General features: G+C 46.1%; 1 protein-coding gene across 4 annotated transcripts; it reads right to left on the reverse strand.

Annotated features, from left to right (window-relative positions):
- Nucleotides 1-10877: 10877 nt before the first annotated feature.
- Nucleotides 10878-18105, reverse strand: LOC121000718. Of its 4 annotated transcripts, XR_005778883.1 has the most exons (7): nucleotides 17797-18102; nucleotides 16556-16650; nucleotides 16272-16340; nucleotides 15792-15884; nucleotides 14741-15397; nucleotides 11278-12428; nucleotides 10878-11178 (listed from the first exon to the last, which is right to left on the reverse strand). XR_005778883.1 is itself a non-coding variant. In XM_040431325.1 (6 exons), the coding sequence occupies exons 2-6, from the start codon at nucleotides 16635-16637 to the stop codon at nucleotides 11668-11670; spliced, it is 1662 nt and encodes a 553-aa protein (XP_040287259.1). In that variant the 5' UTR covers nucleotides 16638-16650; nucleotides 17793-18105; the 3' UTR covers nucleotides 11214-11667. The 4 variants fall into 4 exon arrangements, 3 of the variants coding, with proteins under 3 accessions (XP_040287259.1, XP_040287260.1, XP_040287258.1); XM_040431325.1 differs by lacking the exon at nucleotides 10878-11178 and having other exon boundaries at nucleotides 11214-12428; nucleotides 17793-18105; XM_040431326.1 differs by lacking the exon at nucleotides 10878-11178 and having other exon boundaries at nucleotides 11214-12428; nucleotides 15792-15881.
- Between the last annotated feature and the right edge of the window lie 1771 nt (nucleotides 18106-19876).

Here is a 19876-nt window from a genome sequence, read left to right on the forward strand (position 1 = left end):
CAGTACAATATATATTGTACTGTACTGTATTATACAGACATCAGACCCACTGGATCTTCAAGAACCAAGTGGGTCTGGGTCAAAAAAAATGTAAAAAAAAGTGAAAAAAGTAAAGTTTCAAAAAAACATTTATCACTGAATAAAAAAATAAAATAAAAAAATACACTACACATATTGGGTATCGCCGCGTCCGTAACGACCTGATCTATAAAACGGTCATGTTACTTTCCCCGCACGGTGAACGCCATAAAAATAAAAAAATAAAAACTATGAGGAAATTGAAATTTTGCCCACCTTACTTCCCAAAAAAGGTAATAAAAGTGATCAAAAAAGTCGCATGTACGCGAAAAAAGTACCAATCAAACCGTCACCTCATCCCGCAAAAAATGAGCCCTAACATGAGACAATGGCCCAAAAAATAAAAAAACTATGGGTCTCAGACTATGGAGATACTAAAACATGATTTTTTTTTTGTTTCAAAAATGATATTATTGTGTAAAACCCTGATAAATTATAAAAAGGTAGACATATTAGGTATTGCCATGTCCGTAAGAACCTGATCTATAAAAATACCACATGACCTAACCCCTCAGGTGAACACTGTAAAAAAAAAAATTAAATAAAAACGGTGTCAAAAAAGGTATTTTTTTGTTACCTTACATCACAAAAAGTGTAATAGCAAGCGATCAAAAAGTCATATGCACCCCAAAATAGTACCAATCTAACCGTCATCTCATCCCGCAAAAATGATACCCAACCTGAGACGATCGCCAAAAAACTGAAAAAACTATGGCTCTCAGACTATGGAGACACTAAAACATGTTTTTTTTTTGTGTCAAAAATGATATTATTGTGTAAAACCTAAATAAATAAAAAAGTATACATATTAGGTATCGTCACGTCCGTAAGAACCTGCTCTATAAAAATAGCACATGATCTAACCTGTCAGATGAACGTTGTAAATAATAAAAAATAAAAACAGTGCCAAAACAGCTATTTTTTGGCAAATTTTCCATTTTAATTCATTTTTTCCCATAACAAAGCAAGGGTTAACAGCCAAACAAAACTCTCAATATTTATTGCCCTGGTTCTTTAGTTTATAGAAATGCCCCATATGTGGTCGTAAACTGCTGTATGGCCACACGGCAGGGTGCAGAAGGAAAGGAGCGCCATATGGTTTTTGGAAGGCAGTTTTTGCTGGACTGGTTTTTTGACACCATGTCCTATTTCAAGCCCCCCCGATGCACCCCTAGAGTAGAAACTCCAAAAAATGACCCCATTTTGGAAACTACACCCCTCAAGGTATTCAAAACTGATTTTACAAACTTTGTTAACCCTTTAAGTGTTCCACAAGAGTTAATGGCAAATGGAGATGAAATTTCTGAATTTCTATTTTTTGTTACTTTGCCTCACAAAAAGTGTAATATAGAGCAACCAAAAATCATATGTTCCCTAAACTAGTACCAACAAAACTTCCACCGTATCCCGTAGTTTCCAAAATGGGGCCACTTTTTTGGAGTTTCTAACCTAGGGGTGCATCAGGGGAGCTTCAAATGGGACATGGTGTCTAAAAACAATCCAGAAAAATCTGCCTTCCAGAAACCATATGGTGTTCCTTTCCTTCTGCGCCCTGCCGTGTGCCAGTACAGCAGTTTACGACCACATATGGGGTGTTTCTGTAAACTACAGAATCAGGGCCATAAATAAAGAGTTTTGTTTGGCTGTTAACCCTTGCTTTGTTACTGGAAAAAAAAATATTAAAATGGAAAATCTGCCAAAAATGTGAAATTTTGAAATTGTGTCTCTATTTTCCATTAAATCTTGTGCAACACCTAAAGGGTTAACAAAGTTTGTAAAATTAGTTTTGAATACCTTGAGGGGTGTAGTTTCTTAGATGGGGTCACTTTTATGGAGTTTCTACTCTAGGGGTGCATCAGGGTGGCTTCAAATGGGACATGGTGTAAAAAAAAACAGTCCAGCAAAATCAGCCTTCCAAAAACCATACGGCGCACCTTTCACTCTACGCCCCGCTGTGTGGCCATACAGTAGTTTACGGCCACATATGGGGTGTTTCTGTGAACAGCAGAGTCAGGGCAATAAAGATACAGTCTTGTTTGGCTGTTAACCCTTGCTTTGTTAGTGGAAAAAATGGGTTAAAATGAAAAATTAGACAAAAAAATGAAATTCTCAAATTTCATCTCCATTTGCCAATAACTCTTGTGCAACACCTAAAGGGTTAATGACGTATGTAAAATCAGTTTTGAATACCTTGAGGGGTGTAGTTTCTTAGATGGGGTCATTTTTGGGTGGTTTCTATTATGTAAGCCTCGCAAAGTGACTTCAGACCTGAACTGGTCCCTAAAAATTGAGTTTTTGTAAATTTCGGAAAAATTTCAAGATTTGCTTCTAAACTTCTAAGCCTTATAACATCCCCAAAAAATAAAATATCATTGCCAAAATAATTCAAGCATGAAGTAGACATATGGGGAATGTAAAGTCATCACAATTTTTTGGGGTATTACTATGTATTACAGAAGTAGAGAAACTGAAACTTTGAAATTTGCTAATTTTTCCAAATTTTTGGTAAATTAGGTATTTTTTTGTGCAAAAAAAATATTTTTTTTGACTTCATTTTACCAGTGTCATGAAGTACAATATGTGATGAAAAAAACAATCTCAGAATGGCCTGGATAAGTCAAAGCGTTTTAAAGTTATTAGCACTTAAAGTGACACTGGTCAGATTTCCAAAAAATGGCCTGGTCCTTAAGGTGAAAATGAGCCCGGTCCTTAAGGGGTTAATCCCCAAACACATGAGCGATGTGGGCTAGGCATAGCATTTCTACAGTACGGATCCGCAGAATACAGATGAAATACGGATGTGTTCTGTGTGTGTTTCGTAATTTTTGCGGACCCATTAACTTGAATGGGGCCTCGGACTGTGATTTGCAGGCAATAATAGGACGTGCACTACTTTTTTGCGGAACGGAAATACGGAAACGGTATGCACACGGAGTACCTTCCATTGTTTTTGCAGGCCCATTGAAGTGAATGGTTTTGCAAAAAAATAAAAATGAATGGAAGCGGAAAGAAAATCCGTTTGTGTGCATGAGCCATTAATCAGCGCTGTCCCGGGAAGCGTCCGAAGCAGTTCCAGAGAGCGTCTATACCTTAGGCTTAAAAATACCTTAGGGTACTGCTGTTGTGACCAAAGGCTGAGGGTCAACTCAAGGTGCTCTACTAAGTCTAGCTACGGCCGGTTTCATGCTGGCGTTACTCGTTCTGGCAGCAACCTGCCGGATCCGTAACTACCGTGCGCTGCCTGAACTCCATCCGGCCCTATTCACTATAATGGGGACCGCCTGAGATCTGGCCGCAGCACGGCAAATATGCTGAGAGGCGGCTGGACAAAAACCGCTGTCAGGCAGCGCACAGCGGATCCGACAGGCTGTTACCCTGCCAGAACAGGCTGCCGGAAAAAACAGGCCTAATGTGAGTTCTTCTAGGAGCCTATAACTAATACGCTGCATGTCCTCTAATAGAGACTGTAACCAATGCGTTGTGTGCTCTCTAATAGAGACTGTAACCAATGCGCTGTGTGCTCTCTAATAGAGACTGTAACCAATGCGTTGTGTGCTCTCTAATAGAGACTGTAACCAATGCACTGTGTGCTCTCTAATAGAGACTGTAACCAATGCACTGTGTGCTCTCTAATAGAGACTGTAACCAATGCACTGTGTGCTCTCTAATAGAGACTGTAACCAATGCATTGTGTGCTCTCTAATAGAGACTGTAACCAATGCGTTGTGTGCTCTCTAATAGAGACTGTAACCAATGCACTGTGTGCTCTCTAATAGAGACTGTAACCAATGCACTGTGTGCTCTCTAATAGGGACTGTAACCAATGCGTTGTGTGCTCTCTAATAGAGACTGTAACCAATGCGCTGTGTGCTCTCTAATAGAGACTGTAACCAATGCGTTGTGTGCTCTCTAATAGAGACTGTAACCAATGTGCTGTGTGCTCTCTAATAGAGACTTTAACCAATGCGCTGTGTGCACTCTAATAGAGACTGTAACCAATGCATTGTGTGCACTCTAATAGAGACTGTAACCAATGCGCTGTGTGCTCTCTAATAGAGACTTTAACCAATGCGCTGTGTGCACTCTAATAGAGACTGTAACCAATGCATTGTGTGCTCTCTGAGAGACTGTTACATTGCCGCTAGTAACCGCCATGCGCTGTACCTTTTAGATATTCCGTAACTATGAACCCTTATACTTTTTAGGTCTAGTGCCTTGTACTGTCACCATAAAGCATTGTGCCCCCTGTTGCAGTAAAGCTTATTTCTTCTCTGCGCCCTCCTTGAGTGGAGGCTGTAATATTCTGTATATCGCCCCAGTGATAGATGAGGGGGAACTACCAATGTACAGATGCCAAATGCTACTGTAACCTTATGTATCTCCCTATAAATCAGCACTTTTAATATTCTTTTCATTTTATAAAATACTCCCCATGTAAGGCTACTTTCACACCTGCGTTAGGTGCGGATCCGTCTGGTATCTTCACAGACGGATCCGCTCCTATAATGCAAACGCTTAGATCCGTTCAGAACGGATCCGTTTGCATTACCATGAACAAAAAAAAAAATATATATATATAATTTTTTTTTTTTTGTTCATGATAATGTAAACGGATCCGTTTTGACTTTACATTGAAAGTCAATGGGAGACGGATCCGTTTGAAAATTGAGCCATACTGTGTCAACTTCAAACGGATCCGTCCCCATTGACTTACATTGTAAGTCTGGACGGATCCGTTTGCCTCCGCACGGCCAGGCGGACACCCGAATGCTGCAAGCAGCGTTCAGGTGTCCGCCTGCTGAGCGGAGCGGAGGACAAACGGTGCCAAACTGATGCATTCTGAGCGGATCCGTTCGGGGCCGCTTGTGAGAGCCTTTAAACGGAACTCACAAGCGGAGCCCCGAACGCTAGTGTGAAAGTAGCCTAACAGATACTAATAATTATTGGTGCTATCTACTGGTAACTGTATCCAGTTGTGTTTATATTTAGTTATTGTATCTATTTGTATCAATACCCACCGCCACATGTTCTGAACACCACGCTGACACCTAGTGGTGATCTACTAGTAATAACCGCCACTGACCCTGATTTCAGTTCTTGATGTCTGTATATAGTAGGGATCAGCAACCTCCAGCACTCCACCTGCTGTGAAACTACAATTCCCAGCATGCACACCTACTTGGCTGTAGTTGTAACTCAAAAAGAAGTGAAAAGAGGATTCTGGGAGTTGTAGTTTCAGAACAGCTGTGGTGTTGGAGGTTGCTGATCCCTAGTATATACACTGCTCAAAAAAATAAAGGGAACACAAAAATAACACATCCTAGATCTGAGTTAATTAAATATTCTTCTGAAATACTGTGTTCTTTACATAGATGAATGTGCTGACAACAAAATCACACAAAAATAAAAAAATGGAAATCAAATTTTTCAACCCATGGAGGTCTGGATTTGGAGTCACACTCAAAATTAAAGTGGAAAAACACACTACAGGCTGATCCAACTCTGATGTAATGTCCTTAAAACAAGTCAAAATAAGGCTCAGTAGTGTGTGTGGCCTCCACGTGCCTGTATGACCTCCCTACAACGCCTGTGCATGCTCCTGATGAGGTGGCGGACGGTCTCCTGAGGGATCTCCTCCCAGACCTGGACTAAAGCATCTGCCAACTCCTGGACAGTCTGTGGTGCAACGTGACGTTGGTGGATAGAGCGAGACATGATGTCCCAGATGTGCTCAATTGGATTCAGGTCTGGGGAACGGGCGGGCCAGTCCATAGCATCAATGCCTTCGTCTTGCAGGAACTGCTGACACACTCCAGCCACATGAGGTCTAGCATTGTCTTGCATTAGGAGGAACCCAGGGCCAACCGCACCAGCATATGGTCTCACAAGGGGTCTGAGGATCTCATCTCGGTACCTAATGGCAGTCAAGCTACCTCTGGCGAGCACATGGAGGGCTGTGCGGCCCTCCAAAGAAATGCCACCCCACACCATTACTGACCCAATGCCAAACCGGTTATGCTGGAGGATGTTGCAGGCAGCAGAACGTTCTCCACGGCGTCTCCAGACTCTGTCACGTCTGTCACATGTGCTCAGTGTGAACCTGCTTTCATCTGTGAAGAGCACAGGGCGCCAGTGGCGAATTTGCCAATCTTGGTGTTCTCTGGCAAATGCCAAACGTCCTGCATGGTGTTGGGCTGTAAGCACAACCCCCACCTGTGGATGTCTGGCCCTCATATCACCCTCATGGAGTCTGTTTCTGACCGTTTGAGCAGACACATGCACATTTGTGGCCTGCTGGAGGTCATTTTGCAGGGCTCTGGCAGTGCTCCTCCTGTTCCTCCTTGCACAAAGGCGGAGGTAGCGGTCCTGCTGCTGGGTTGTTGCCCTCCTACGGCCTCCTCCACGTCTCCCGATGTACTGGCCTGTCTCCTGGTAGCGCCTCCATGCTCTGGACACTACGCTGACAGACACAGCAAACCTTCTTGCCACAGCTCGCATTGATGTGCCATCCTGGATAAGCTGCACTACCTGAGCCACTTGTGTGGGTTGTAGACTCCGTCTCATGCTACCATTAGAGTGAAAGCACCACCAGCATTCAAAAGTGACCAAAACATCAGCCAGGAAGCATAGGAACTGAGAAGTGGTCTGTGGTCACCACCTGCAGAACCACTCCTTTATTGGGGGTGTCTTGCTAATTGCCTATAATTTCCACCTGTTGTCTATCCCATTTGCACAACAGCATGTGAAATTGATTGTCACTTAGTGTTGCTTCCTAAGTGGACAGTTTGATTTCACAGAAGTGTGATTGACTTGGAGTTACATTGTGTTGTTTAAGTGTTCCCTTTATTTTTTTGAGCAGTGTAGGATATTCCCATATACATTAGCGTCCTTATCTGTTCCTGTGTGTGAGCTGCGGTCTTCTCGCAGCATCAGGTATTAAAACAGTCCGTCTCTGCTTCCCCTACATATTTTGCCATACCAGGTGTCATCCGAGGTAAGAGGCAAACTGAGAATGGTACCTAATGGACGGTATTTTCATTAACCCTATTGGAGCCTTTTTATCTACAGAGCACCCTTGGTAAAATTCTGTGTCCCCAGAGTTACTCTTGTGGCCCTTCATCCATGATGCTGCGGTGAGGGGGAATCTCCATGTGTCATATCATGCGTGGACAACTTTACCATCATGTGCCAGCCAGTGATCCCTACTGCTGGAGATGAACACGCCCATGTTATATATCCTAAAAATGGCTCCATACTGTACCTCCACATCCCCACGGCTTCATACAAAGAAGACTGAAGTGTATTTGAATCATAGCTTGTTCCATCAGATCTCATAATATGGAGGTGACATATGGCGGCACACATAGGACCTACAGCCCTGAAATAAGAACCTACCATGAGGATATGAGGAATCTCTACAGGGTGGGCCATTTATATGGATACACCTTAATAAAATGGGAATGGTTGGTGATATACTAATGTGCCACAAACAGGAAGTTAATATGTGAGGGGGGAAACTTTTCAAGATGGGTGGTGACCATGGCGGCCATTTTGAAGTCGGCCATTTTGAATCCAACTTTTGTTTTTTCAATAGGAAGAGGGTCATGTGACATCAAACTTATTGGGAATTACACACGAAAAACAATGGTGTGCTTGGTTTTAACGTAACTTTATTCTTTCATGAGTTATTTACAAGTTTCTCTTTGTTTACAGCCATTGACATGTCGCCGAGGTTAACACGTGAGGAGCGGATAGAAATTGTGTTGATGTCTGGTGAACGCAGTAACTGGGTCATTGCAGCAGATTTCAATGCAAGACACCCTTCGAGACCACCCATCTCCCATGCTACAGTTAGCAAACTGCTTGCTAAGTTTCGTGAAACTGGTTCAGTGTTGGATTTGCCAAAATGTGGAGGCATGAAATCTGTCTCTGATGAAGAGACATCAGTGGCTGTCCTAGCTTCATTCAGCAAGAGCCCACAGCGTAGCACTCGCCGCATGTCACTGGAGAGGGGCATTAGTCGAACATCCCTTCGGCGGATATTAGCTACTCACAAATGGCACCCTTACAAACTCCAGCTACTGCAGCATCTCAACGAGGATGACCCAGATCGGCGCACTGAATCTGCAGAATGGGCAAAACAAAAATTGGAACAGGACCCTCAGTTTACGCAGAAGATTTTGTTCAGTGATGAGGCAAACTTTTATGTGAATGGTGAAGTCAACAAACAAAACCACCGCTATTGGTCTGACACTAACCCACATTGGATAGATCCCTCCAAGACTGATGGTATGGTGTGGTATATGGGGTACAAAGATAGTGGGGCCATTCTTCATCAATGGAAACCTCAAGGCCACTGGATATGCGAAATTGCTACATGATGATGTGTTTCCCTCTTTATGCACTGAAGCTGGCACGTTCCCTGAGTTTTTCCAGCAAGATGGTGCACCACCACATTATAGGTGTCAGGTCCGAGCATTCCTAGGTGAACAGTTTCCTGGAAAGTGGATTGGTCGTCGTGGGCCAGTTGAATGGCCCCCAAGGTCTCCCGATCTGACCCTCTTAGACTTTTATCTTTGGGGTCATCTGAAGGCAATCGTCTATGCTGTGAATATACGAGATGTGCAGCACCTGAAACTACGGATACTGGAAGCCTGTGCTAGCATCTCTCCTGCGGTGTTGCTATCAGTGTGTGAAGAGTGGGAGAAGAGGGTTGCATTGACAATCCAACACAATGGGCAGCACATTGAACACATTTTATAAGTGGTCAGAAACTTGTAAATAACTCATGAAAGAATAAAGTTACGTTAAAACCAAGCACACCACTGTTTTTCTTGTGAAATTCCCAATAAGTTTGATGTGTCACATGACCCTCTTCCTATTAAAAAAACAAAAGTTGGATTCAAAATGGCCGACTTCAAAATGGCCGCCATGGTCAGCACCCATCTTGAAAAGTTTCCCCCCTCACGTATACTAATGTGCCACAAACAGGAAGTTAATATCACCAACCATTCCCATTTTATTAAGGTGTATCCATATAAATGGCCCACCCTGTAGAATCAATGATCAGAGCAGCTCCAGACACAACACCTGTCCACATGGAAGGAAGCTGCTGTAAAGTCTTTTGAGGGAGGTCCTAGTGCCCAAAGACATGGTCATGCAAGAAGGCACCAATCTTATAACTCGTGGGGCTCCAGACACAGATTTTGCATTGGAGAAAAAAAATCGGATGGAGACTGCACGTCCTAGAGTGAAGCTGTATTCCAGATGCTACGTTTTGGCCTAGGAGGCCGATTTCAAGCTGTCTCCATGTGATTTTTTCTCCTGTTCCTGATTTTCTGATCCCTGTGGGGGAACTTACCACTCCCCTGGAGACTTGCACCCACCGCTCACCGAACCAGGCGCGTTAGCCTACCTTATTTTTACAGATTTTGCATTGGGGCCCAGAAGCGAATTATTTCATAGAAAATCCTATGTGATTTGTAGGTGCTATATGTGGATCATGTGGGTGGCTGTATAGGAATTGTGTAGGTGCTATATGTGCACCCTGTGGGTGCTGAATAGGAATTGTATACGTGTTATATGTGCACCCTGTGGGTGCTGTATAGGAATTGTGTACGTGTTATATGTGCATCATGTGGGTGGCTGTATAGGAATTGTGTAGGTGCTATATGTGCACCCTGTGGGTGGCTGTATAGGAATTGTGTAGGTGCTATATGTGCACCCTGTGGGTGGCTGTATAGGAATTGTGTAGGTGCTATATGTGCACCCTGTGGGTGGCTGTATAGGAATTGTGTAGGTGCTCTGTTGATGCTATATGTGCACCATGTAGGTGCTGTGTTGGGCTGCATGCAGCTCAGGGCACAGATCGGAAGAGGTCTGTGTCTTCCGCCACATCGCTGACACCAGAATGGAGGTAAGTGTTTGAGTTTATTATTTTTATTTGGAGGCATGCTGTTGGGCCACAGTGGGTTGGGGGTCATTATTTTGTAACTGTGGGAAGCACTATGGTGCCATTAGGGGATCTAAAAAGGAGCTTTTTTTGTACTGATACACATTATAAGGGGCCACTATCGGGACATTCGTTCTACTGGGGACACTAAAAAGGTTGTATTTTTTGTACTGGCACACGTCATAATGTAGCATCTTTGTACTGGCAGACATTGTAAGGGGGAATTATTACTACTTAGGGACTACGGGGAACATAATTACTAGTATGGGCACATTATGACTATTGGGGGTACTGTTACCACATAGTGCACTCTGGCAGAGAATTATTACTATTGATGAGACTTTTGGGAGGCAGAGTATCAGCTTAGTACAATTATTTTTGGAGGCCACTCTTTACAACACTATAAGTGTCAGGGACATTATTTGCTGGGCACAGTTATTTTTAGGGCACTGTGTGCCAAAAAGTATTGTAGTAGGCAATATCTGTGTGCTAATAGTATTTTAGGTGGACTGCAGTATAGTATTGGGAAGCACAGTGGACATAGTATTTGAGGTGGCAGGATGGGGCGTACAGAAGGTGGGGATGAGTATGGAAAAGTAGTTGTCAAACTAGAGATGGCTGAAAGAAGTCATCATGGTGGTCTGGTCTGAATGGAGAAGATAAGGAAAGAGAAGGTCTACATCACTGAATGTAAGAGGTACAGTATGTGGTGCTGTATTACCCCATGTGTTTGTAGCTCTGTATGTAATGTTTTTCAAATACATCTTTAACAGTAGGGCTGGAGGGAAGGGGTTAGGTTGAGAATATGGCATGGGGGGGGGGGGTAGCTGTCTCAGTTTTCGCCTCAGGGAGCAGAAAGACTAGGTGCCCCCTGTGTGTTGGTGCTATATGTGCAGTATGAGGGTACTGTATAGGTATTGTGTCGGTGCTCTGCTGGTGTATTGCATGTCTGATGTATGCTCTGTGCAGGACATTTTACGTTTTTGGAGCTGTAGTCACATGACCATATGTGCAGGTCCTCAAAGGGGACCGGTCCCCATAGAATGCAGGGCAATCAGCCGGCACCATGTTATAGAGCAGGAGGAGCTGAGCAGACTGGTATATCGTTCTGTGGGAAAAGATTCAGCAAAACTAGGCTTATCTGAGATCTGTGAACAGAAACGGACAATGAGGAATCAGAACCAACACCGAGAACTAAGAGCTTTAAATTAGAAGACAGATATGTTATAGACCTATTAGAATCTCACCATAGAAATATAATCCCAGTAAATACAAAAACACAAAGGAACTATGTTACTGTGCTGTTCACGGATCTCCAGATAGGGACCCTGGATCCGTCACTGTCTTTGGGTAATGCTGACCTGCTTCAGTGTTTGCTCTGCTCCATCACTGACTCCAACTACTGGAGTCTGAGGTAGTCTGCAATTCACCAGATTTTTCATCACACGATCAGGCTGTTGCCCAGTCCTGCCCACAACATGTATACTGTAGCTCTGATTGTTCAGATAGGCTGTTGAGTCTCAGCACAAGCTCTGCCCCACAAGCTCAGCAGGAAGAGAGTCCACGGACTGTTGTCAACTACACCCCCAGATATCAGGGATTGGGGACAGCGGTCAGATGTGCAATAAACGTTTAGATCAATACTTTCTCAGAGGTTGAAACTGGAAGGCCAGGGGTGGTCTCCCTCCTTGGTTGTGGCTGGTTGGGTTGACCTCTGAAGCGGTGGAAGATACAGACGGCGGTTCTGCAGAACCGGCTGGAGACAGTGATGTAGAATCAAACATGGCAGCCGTCATTAGCATTGGGTTTGTATGGGCTGCTGAATATTTGGTGGAGGATAGGGGCGATGAAGTGGGTGACGCCATAGGACTTACAGTCGGCGCAGGTTGTAGGGCTTTTATGGCTTGTACAATAGACCCGTAGAACTGCTTGGTGTCACTGATGTAGTTCTGGAACATGTGATTGAAATGCGCTTGGTTTAGGTGTATCTGCTGCACATGGGCGTTTAACTCTCGCACCTCCGACACTAGACCTTCCAGCTGCTGGACTACTCTGGCGTTGCCTTCCACCACGTTTTCTCGTAACTTGTGCAGTTCCACGTTTTGGACTTGTGTCAGGTGCTGGAGACTTGTGTTAAGATCTTCTTGTAGCTGGTGCTGGCCAGTGACTGATGTCTCAGGTCCATTCATCATAGACGTTGGGTCCGAAGGGGTAGGAAACATGTGCTCGGGCTGCGGCTCAGCTGCATTCACCGTCTCATAGGGAACAGGGTCTGCTGGGGTACTGGGGGCTTCTTCTTCCTCCGAGTATTCACTGACGAGATGGATATCCGGCAGAGAGGACACGTTGTCGTAGTCAGAGACAGGCTCACACATGGGGGATTGGGTTATCTGGGCAGCTGCAGAGGATGAGAGAGAGATCTTCATAAATCATTGGTAACGTCACCCATAGTGTTTGATCACCGTACAATTATGGCAGAAATTCCAGGCAAATTTTGGCACACAGATCCTGCAGCTGCGGTTTCTAAATGGGAAACCGCAGCTGCAGGTGCTGAATTTCTTTGCAGCACCCCCACAGGTTGAATGAAGCATTGCACATTTATTTTTTATTGAAACCAGTGGGATGTCCCCAGTGTCGGACTGGCCTACCAGAGTATAAGCGCATCATCGGGTGGGCCTAGGCTGTAATACTATAATGGGTCCCAAATATCCAGTGACTTTGGAGTCACTTAAAAACTAGGGTTTATTTCCATGATTCAAAACCCATTAAACTTTATTAATGACTGGCAGAAAGCGCCGGCTTCGCTCGGGTATATTTCATCTATTTCTTTTAATGTTTGTGTGTGTCGTTAAAAGATATCAACAGTATCCCCCTTAACAGTGACCTCCACAGCACCCCATCCCTTAACACTGACCCCCCCCCCCCTTAAAATGGGACATCCACAGCAGCCATCCCCTTAACTTTGATGTTCACAGCAGCCTGCTTTTTTAACAGTGACCTCCACAGGGGCCCGCCCCCTTGATAGTGACCTTCACAGGGGCCCGCCCCCTTGATAGTGACCTCCACAGGGGCCCGCCCCTTAACACTGACCATAGGTTACAGTCCCCTTAACTGTGACCTCCATTTCCGGCCCCCTTAACAGAGACCTCCACAGTGACTGCCACAGTACCCCGCTCCCCTAACAGTGACCTCACAGTACCCCGCTGCCCCTTTAATAGTGACCACACTCCCCTCCTCCCTTAACAGTAACATCCACAGCGCCCTCCCCTTTAACAGTGACCTCCACAGCGCCGCCCCTTTATTAGTGACCTCCACAATACCCGTCTCCTTAACAGTGATTTCCACAATAACACGCCCCATTAACAGTGACCTCCACGGCGGCCAGCCCTTTAACAGTGACCTCCACAGCGGCCAGCCCTTTAACAGTGACCTCCACAGCGGCCAGCCCTTTAACAGTGACCTCCACAGCGGCCAGCCCTTTAACAGTGACCTCCACAGCGGCCAGCCCTTTAACAGTGACCTCCACAGCGGCCAGCCCTTTAACAGTGACCTCCACAGCGGCCAGCCCTTTAACAGTGACCTCCACAGCGGCCAGCCCTTTAACAGTGACCTCCACAGCGGCCAGCCCTTTAACAGTGACCTCCACAGCGGCCAGCCCTTTAACAGTGACCTCCACAGCGGCCAGCCCTTTAACAGTGACCTCCACAGTACCCCCGTCTCATTAACAGTGATTTCCACAACACCCCGCCCCCTTAACAGTGACCTCTACAGCACCCCGTCTCTTAACACTGACCTCCATAGCGGACTGTCCCCTTAGCTGTGACCTCCACAGCACTCCGCTCCCTTAACAGTGTAATCCACATCACCCTTTAAAGCTGACTTACAGCAGTGAAGAAAAATGGCTAGGTTGTTATGGAAACCTGAGTAAAACTGTGTCTATGTGGAGACTAAGGGCCTGCGAGCTTCTATTGGCTGATAAGGGTCATGTGACCGTGTGTATGGCAGTTAGGATATGAAGAGAAAGACTTGCAGGCTTCTATTGGCTAATTTAGGTCATGTGATGTGCCATATTTGCATTATTTGGGAATATCTCAGGAACGGTACATCCTAGAGAGCTGAGACCTGGTCTAAAACCTTCCCGGACACCTGATGTACCTGTGTGCCGAATTCTGGCAGGGACAATTTTGCCATGGTCATACGTGTTTTCATGTTATACCTTCTGCATGATATGATAGTAAATATGCAGATGTGTATGGCTACATATATAAAATCACGGAAAATATTGCAGCAAACACAACATATGGACTAAACCCTGGATTAGACTTGGAGGAGTGGCACCTTCAGGTGTGAATGCGCTTCTATTTTGGAAGTAGCAACCTTTTGCCCCGCCTATCCCACACGCGACCTTGATTAGGTGGTCCATATAGATGTGCGCGCTCCTCCTCTCATCGGTTGCTGGATGCAGTACACTATATGTGCAGGTTCTGCTATCCTGAACGTAGATGCCCAGTGGCATAGGTAGGTTTAGAGTAGGACCTGCCTGACTGAGACCACCTTGGCGCGGGTAGGTGGGCACAGATGTGTTTTGATCATAATATATTGGCGGAGAGTCTCGGATTTCATCGTATCGGAGGGAGGCCTTAGTCTATATGTTGTGTTTTCATAGTGCATTATTTTCCCTTCTTTTGCCCCCCTCATGGCTGTACTCACCGGATGGCTCCAGGCTGGAGGGTTCACAGGTGTCCAGCACACGTCGCACCCCGTTAATGGGGATAGAAGTGATCTTCTGCCTTAGACTTTCTTCCCAGTTACTAAACTTGATTTGCTCTTGAGGAACTCCCCATCCCATGGCCTTGCGTTCTAGAGCCGCCATCTTGACTTTAACTGATCGCTTGCAGTCCCCGTAGCGCTTCTTGCACACCTCAATAGTCCTGTACGTCGTCGCTACACTATTGACGTTATTAACTACTTCCTGCCAGAGACGTCTCTTCCTCGTGGCGCTGCCCTTCAAGGAGGAGTGCCCACAGAGGTCCTTGTAGTGGCTGAGGACGCCCTCTACCAGCACTTGGTTCTCTTCCTCACTGAACCGCTGCCCCCGCTGGCGCTCCTCCTCCACATAGGCTGCACAGTGTTTCTTCTTCTTTCGGTCAAACTGCTGCCGTTCCCTACATACATACTGGTGCCAACCACCCCTCTTCCTCCGTCCAGGGTTCCTCCTAATCTGTTTTGATAACCCGTTACACCCAGATCTGAGGGGTTCTCTGCCCAACTCCGAGTAACCGGCATCACCCGATGTGGCAGGTGCTGTCTCCCCGTTATAGTCTTTACTGCGTTCTGCCTCATGGTACCCTGCGTCCTCTGTTCTGGCTGTATATACGAAAAGCATCCATAGGGAGGAGTACACAGGAGAAAAGAGGGAAGAAAAACAAGAAGAATAGCTTTTAGCAATACAGCAAACCAATATGGCTGCCATTTCCGCTCCCACTAGGGTCGTCACCCAACTTTCGGAGATTCTTGACTGGTAAATATTTTCTCCCCATGTATATCTGTTCAAAAATGAGCGCCTTTGCGAGTGTTCTTGCAGTCAGTGAATGGGAACATCCTTGTTTACATATAAAAGCTGAACACCACTACGGACCTGAGTCGTCCCACAGCTAAGCAAAGTGTGTATCCAGCATCCACGGTATTAGAAAGGTGAGCAGATGTGGACATCATGTAGAGAGTGAATTAGGGAACGATACTGAGGCAGCAGGACACTCACCCGAACTGTAGAAGGGAGCAGCGGCATTCGACTCTTTCCATATCTTCTCAGATTTCACACGAGGTTTCACCAGAGATTGGTCCTCCTTACCTGCTAGAATTGGAGAGCTTTATGAAACAGATCGGCCCCTCTCCCTCTACGTTACGGGTCGGCCCCTCTCCCTCTGCGTTACGGGTCGGCCCCTCTCCCTCTGCGTTACGGGTCGGCCCCTCTCCCTCTGCGTTACGGATCGGCCCCTCTCCCTCTGCGTTACGGGTCGGCCCCTCTCCACCTACGTTACGGGTCGGCCCCTCTCCACCTACGTTACGGGTCGGCCCCTCTCCCTCTGCGTTACGGGTCGGCCCCTCTCCCTCTGCGTTACGGGTCGGCCCCTCTCCCTCTGCGTTACGGGTCGGCCCCTCTCCGTTACGGATCGGCCCCTCTCCCTCTGCGTTACAGATCAATCCGTCTTGTCCTCTGTATTAAAGGTCAGTCACTCACCTCCTGCACTTGTTGGGGGGTCGTCCTCTATCTTCACCTCTATCCTCGTTAGTACAACCTCCGGGAATCCTGTAAATGAGGACAGGGATGAGAGCAACAGATCATATACTGTGATTAGTACGAGATTTGCCCGATTACAAACTCAGCACTGCTACATGTGACCAGCAATGCAGTAAGGAAAGATCCAGCACTATATGTCTCCATACTGTGACATCACCGCTTCATGAGGCTCACACTAGCACAGTCCGCATATATGTAGTGACATCGATGTCCCGTATACTCACGTAGTAGGTTGGGGTCCATGATGAAGTCCTCAACTCCCCGGATGCTGCTGAGATACGGGTTCTTCTGACATAACATCTGCATGATGGCTGCTGACCTGAAACACGTAATAAACATTTCATACAGAGACGGGTTCAGTCCCATCTGCAGTACTAGATGATCAGCTCTGCCCATATGTAAGACCTTCTGGGGGCCCTGGAGAGCAGGGGCCAAAACAGAGGTGGTCCCATCTGCATGACACCCCCGATTCAGCCCTTCTGTCCTGTAGCCCCCTGACCTGTGTTCAAGGAGGAAGAAGCTCATAGGAAACTGAACATGTACAGAATATTACAGTACCACCCTGGAATACAGCGAGCTCTTTAGAATGAGAGATAGATTAGATACTGTAGAACTGCGGCCCTCCAGCTGTTGCAAAACTACAACTCCCAGCATGCCCAAACAGCCTACAGGTATCAGCCCTCAGCAGGGCATTGTGGGAGTTGTAGTTTTACAACAGCTGGAGGGCCGCAGTAGATAGATAGATAATAGATAGATAGAATGGAATAAACAGATAGGATAGACAGAATAAAAAAGATAGATATGAAATATATAGATAGATACAAGATAAGTAGATAGATAGATAGATAGATAATAAATATGAAATAGATAGATATGAGATAAGTAGATAGATAGACAGAATGGGATAGATAGATAATTGATAGATAAATAGATAATAAATATGAAATAGATAGAAAGAATGGAATAGATAGATAGATAGATAGATAGATAGATAATAGATAGATAGATAGATAGATAGATAGATATGAGATAGATAGATAATAGATAGATAGATGGATACAAGATAAGTAGCTACATAGATAGATAATAGATATGAGATAGATAGAGAGATAGATAGATAGATAGATAGATAGATAGATAATAGATATGAGATAGATAGATAGATAATAGATAGATAGATGATAGATAGATAGATAGATAGATAGATAGATAGATAGATAGATAATAGATAGATAATACATATGAAATAGATAGATAGATAGATAGATAGATAATAGATAGATAGATAGATAGATAATAGATAGATAGATAATAGATGGATAGATCCCAAATTACAAATGAAGCAATAAATACCAAGCATCCATACAGTTGGGATTTCACACATGCGCTCTGTTGAAAAAACCCACACCCACTTGAAAGGGTTAACAAAATGGAGGGGGGGGGGGATTGCAGTAAAATAACTTACCCAGTGATGGGGGAGGGAGATGTGAGGTGCAGAGAATGTATGAGAGAAAGGAAACAATCAGGATCCAGACCAATGTGGCCCTCTGCTGAGTCTTCCTGGGGCCCGTGCTCTAGATACCAGTACAGAGAGAAGCCCCCTCCAGCACACACTGGGGCTCTTCCGGCTGCTGCAGCTGACACAAAGGAAGTGCCGGGAGGGGGCGGAGCCAGGAGAACTCCTCACATGGATACATTGTATCAGCAGGTGCCCGTGCAGAGCTCTGCGGACACAATGTCACCAGCTGGAGGCCCCTGTACATTATGTGGTTCAGTCTGGTTTTCATGGCGGTTTGCCCCAACAGCAGGTCACACTATTCTCTAGGCTATAGCATTGCCTCTGATCCTGTCACTCTAATGATGTCATTTCCTGTTTGTTTTTTGTGTAAATTCTGGAGTGTGCCACTTCTCTGGGTCAGCCTGAAGACGCCGACGGAGCAGCGGTGAAACGCGTAGCTAAACGAAGACCAGATCACTTTGTTTATGTCTAGTTTTATACTAAAATAAAGTGTGGTTAACTCTTAGCACCCCGTTAGTACTGCCAGGACCTATCCTGGATGCCCGCGGCAGAAGGGAGCTGCTTCGATACCGCACAAGTTATTCCACATACGCTTCCGAGCGGTGTGCCCGGCGCGCACAACCTGATCTGGTGAGTGTCGATGCCCGACAATTAGGGGCACTCTCTGAAAAACAGAGCTGGAGGGAAGCGCTTGCTATTACTCCCGTTCCGTGGTCTCCCGCTGGCCTGCAATACTCACCTTTCCACAGTGGCGACTCTAGGAACAATATATAGGGGGGGGGGGGCACAAAGATACCACAGTCAAAAATGGGGGGGCAAAAACAAAATAAGTATATATAAATAAGATTACAAAATACGAGAGAATTGCGGTCTGCAGGGATACATTTATAATAAAACTATTTACTTACAAAAGAAGCCATTCAGTCGTCTGCTGTGCCGTCCTCTGCTTGCTTCCGCGGATTCTTTCCCCTTCTTTCTGTCTCTCGTCAGTGCGCAGGCGCACTGTTATGGGGGCATCTGTGGATGACACTTATTATGCCTCTCATTAGACCCCATATCAGCCCTATGCCTCTTTAGCCCCCATTATTCCTCTTTAGCCCCCATATGCCTCCAATAGTCTAATTAGCCCCTATTGTGTCTCTCATTAGCCCCCATTATGCATCATTAGCCCCCATGATGCCTCTCATTAGCCCCATTATGCATCATTAGCCCCCATATGCCTCTAATTAGCCCCCATATGCCTCCAATTAGCCCCCATTATGCCTCTCATGATTAGCCCCTATTATGCCCCCAGCAGCCACATTTTTTATAAAATAAAAAACCACTTACCTCTCCTGCTCCTGCAATTTTCTCTCTCCTCAGTCGACGCTGCTCTGAACTGGCGCGCACAGCGTGAGGTCACAGAGCGCCCTCACGCTGTGCGCAGCCCTGCACAGCCGACAGCCGAGGACCAGGAAGTGGTGAGTACAGAGCGTTTACCGCTTCCTGGTCCTTCGGTAATAATGAGCGCTTCCATAATGGAAGCGCTTCATTAGTATTCACCGGCCTGCTTTGGGGGGAATCAGCTGGGGGGGGGCAAAGAATAACATAGGGGGGGCAATTGTCCCCCCTCGCCCCCCTGTAGCGACGCCACTACCTTTCCAGCAGGGGCCTCCGGACACTCCACAGTACATCCATGGTCCCGCGCTGCACTGACCTCCTGACGTACGCACGCCTTGACCTGACGCGCTGTGTGACGTCAGAAGCAGAGCTGCACGGAACGATGGAGTGTCGGTGGCGCCCCTGCTGGAAAGGTAAGTTGGTGCGACTAAGGCTGGGCACCCGGAGTGCACAGCTTCCTAGCAACCAACGACGCTGTGCACTCCAGGTGTCAGGAGGAGCAGGGGGCCGGGGAGATGATTTCACAAGGGGGGAGAGCTGCTGGCACAAGGGGGAGAGCTGCTGGCACAAGGGGGAGAGCTGCTGGCACAAGGGGGAGAGCTGCTGGCACAAGGGGGAGAGCTGCTGGCACAAGGGGGGAGAGCTG

Source organism: Bufo bufo, chromosome 5, assembly GCF_905171765.1.
Source record: "Bufo bufo chromosome 5, aBufBuf1.1, whole genome shotgun sequence".
In the NCBI taxonomy this organism is placed as follows: Eukaryota; Metazoa; Chordata; class Amphibia; order Anura; family Bufonidae; genus Bufo; species Bufo bufo.

Excerpts from the sequence above, each read along its gene's own strand:
- LOC121000718 (XM_040431325.1), bottom strand. The coding sequence starts at position 16,637 with ATGCAGATGTTATGTCAGAAGAACCCGTATCTCAGCAGCATCCGGGGA. Across the intron at positions 16,341-16,555 it reads CATGGACCCCAACCTACTAC|GATTCCCGGAGGTTGTACTA; the intron begins GTGAGTATACGG and ends CCTCATTTACAG. Across the intron at positions 15,398-15,791 it reads TGCTCCCTTCTACAGTTCGG|CCAGAACAGAGGACGCAGGG; the intron begins GTGAGTGTCCTG and ends TCGTATATACAG.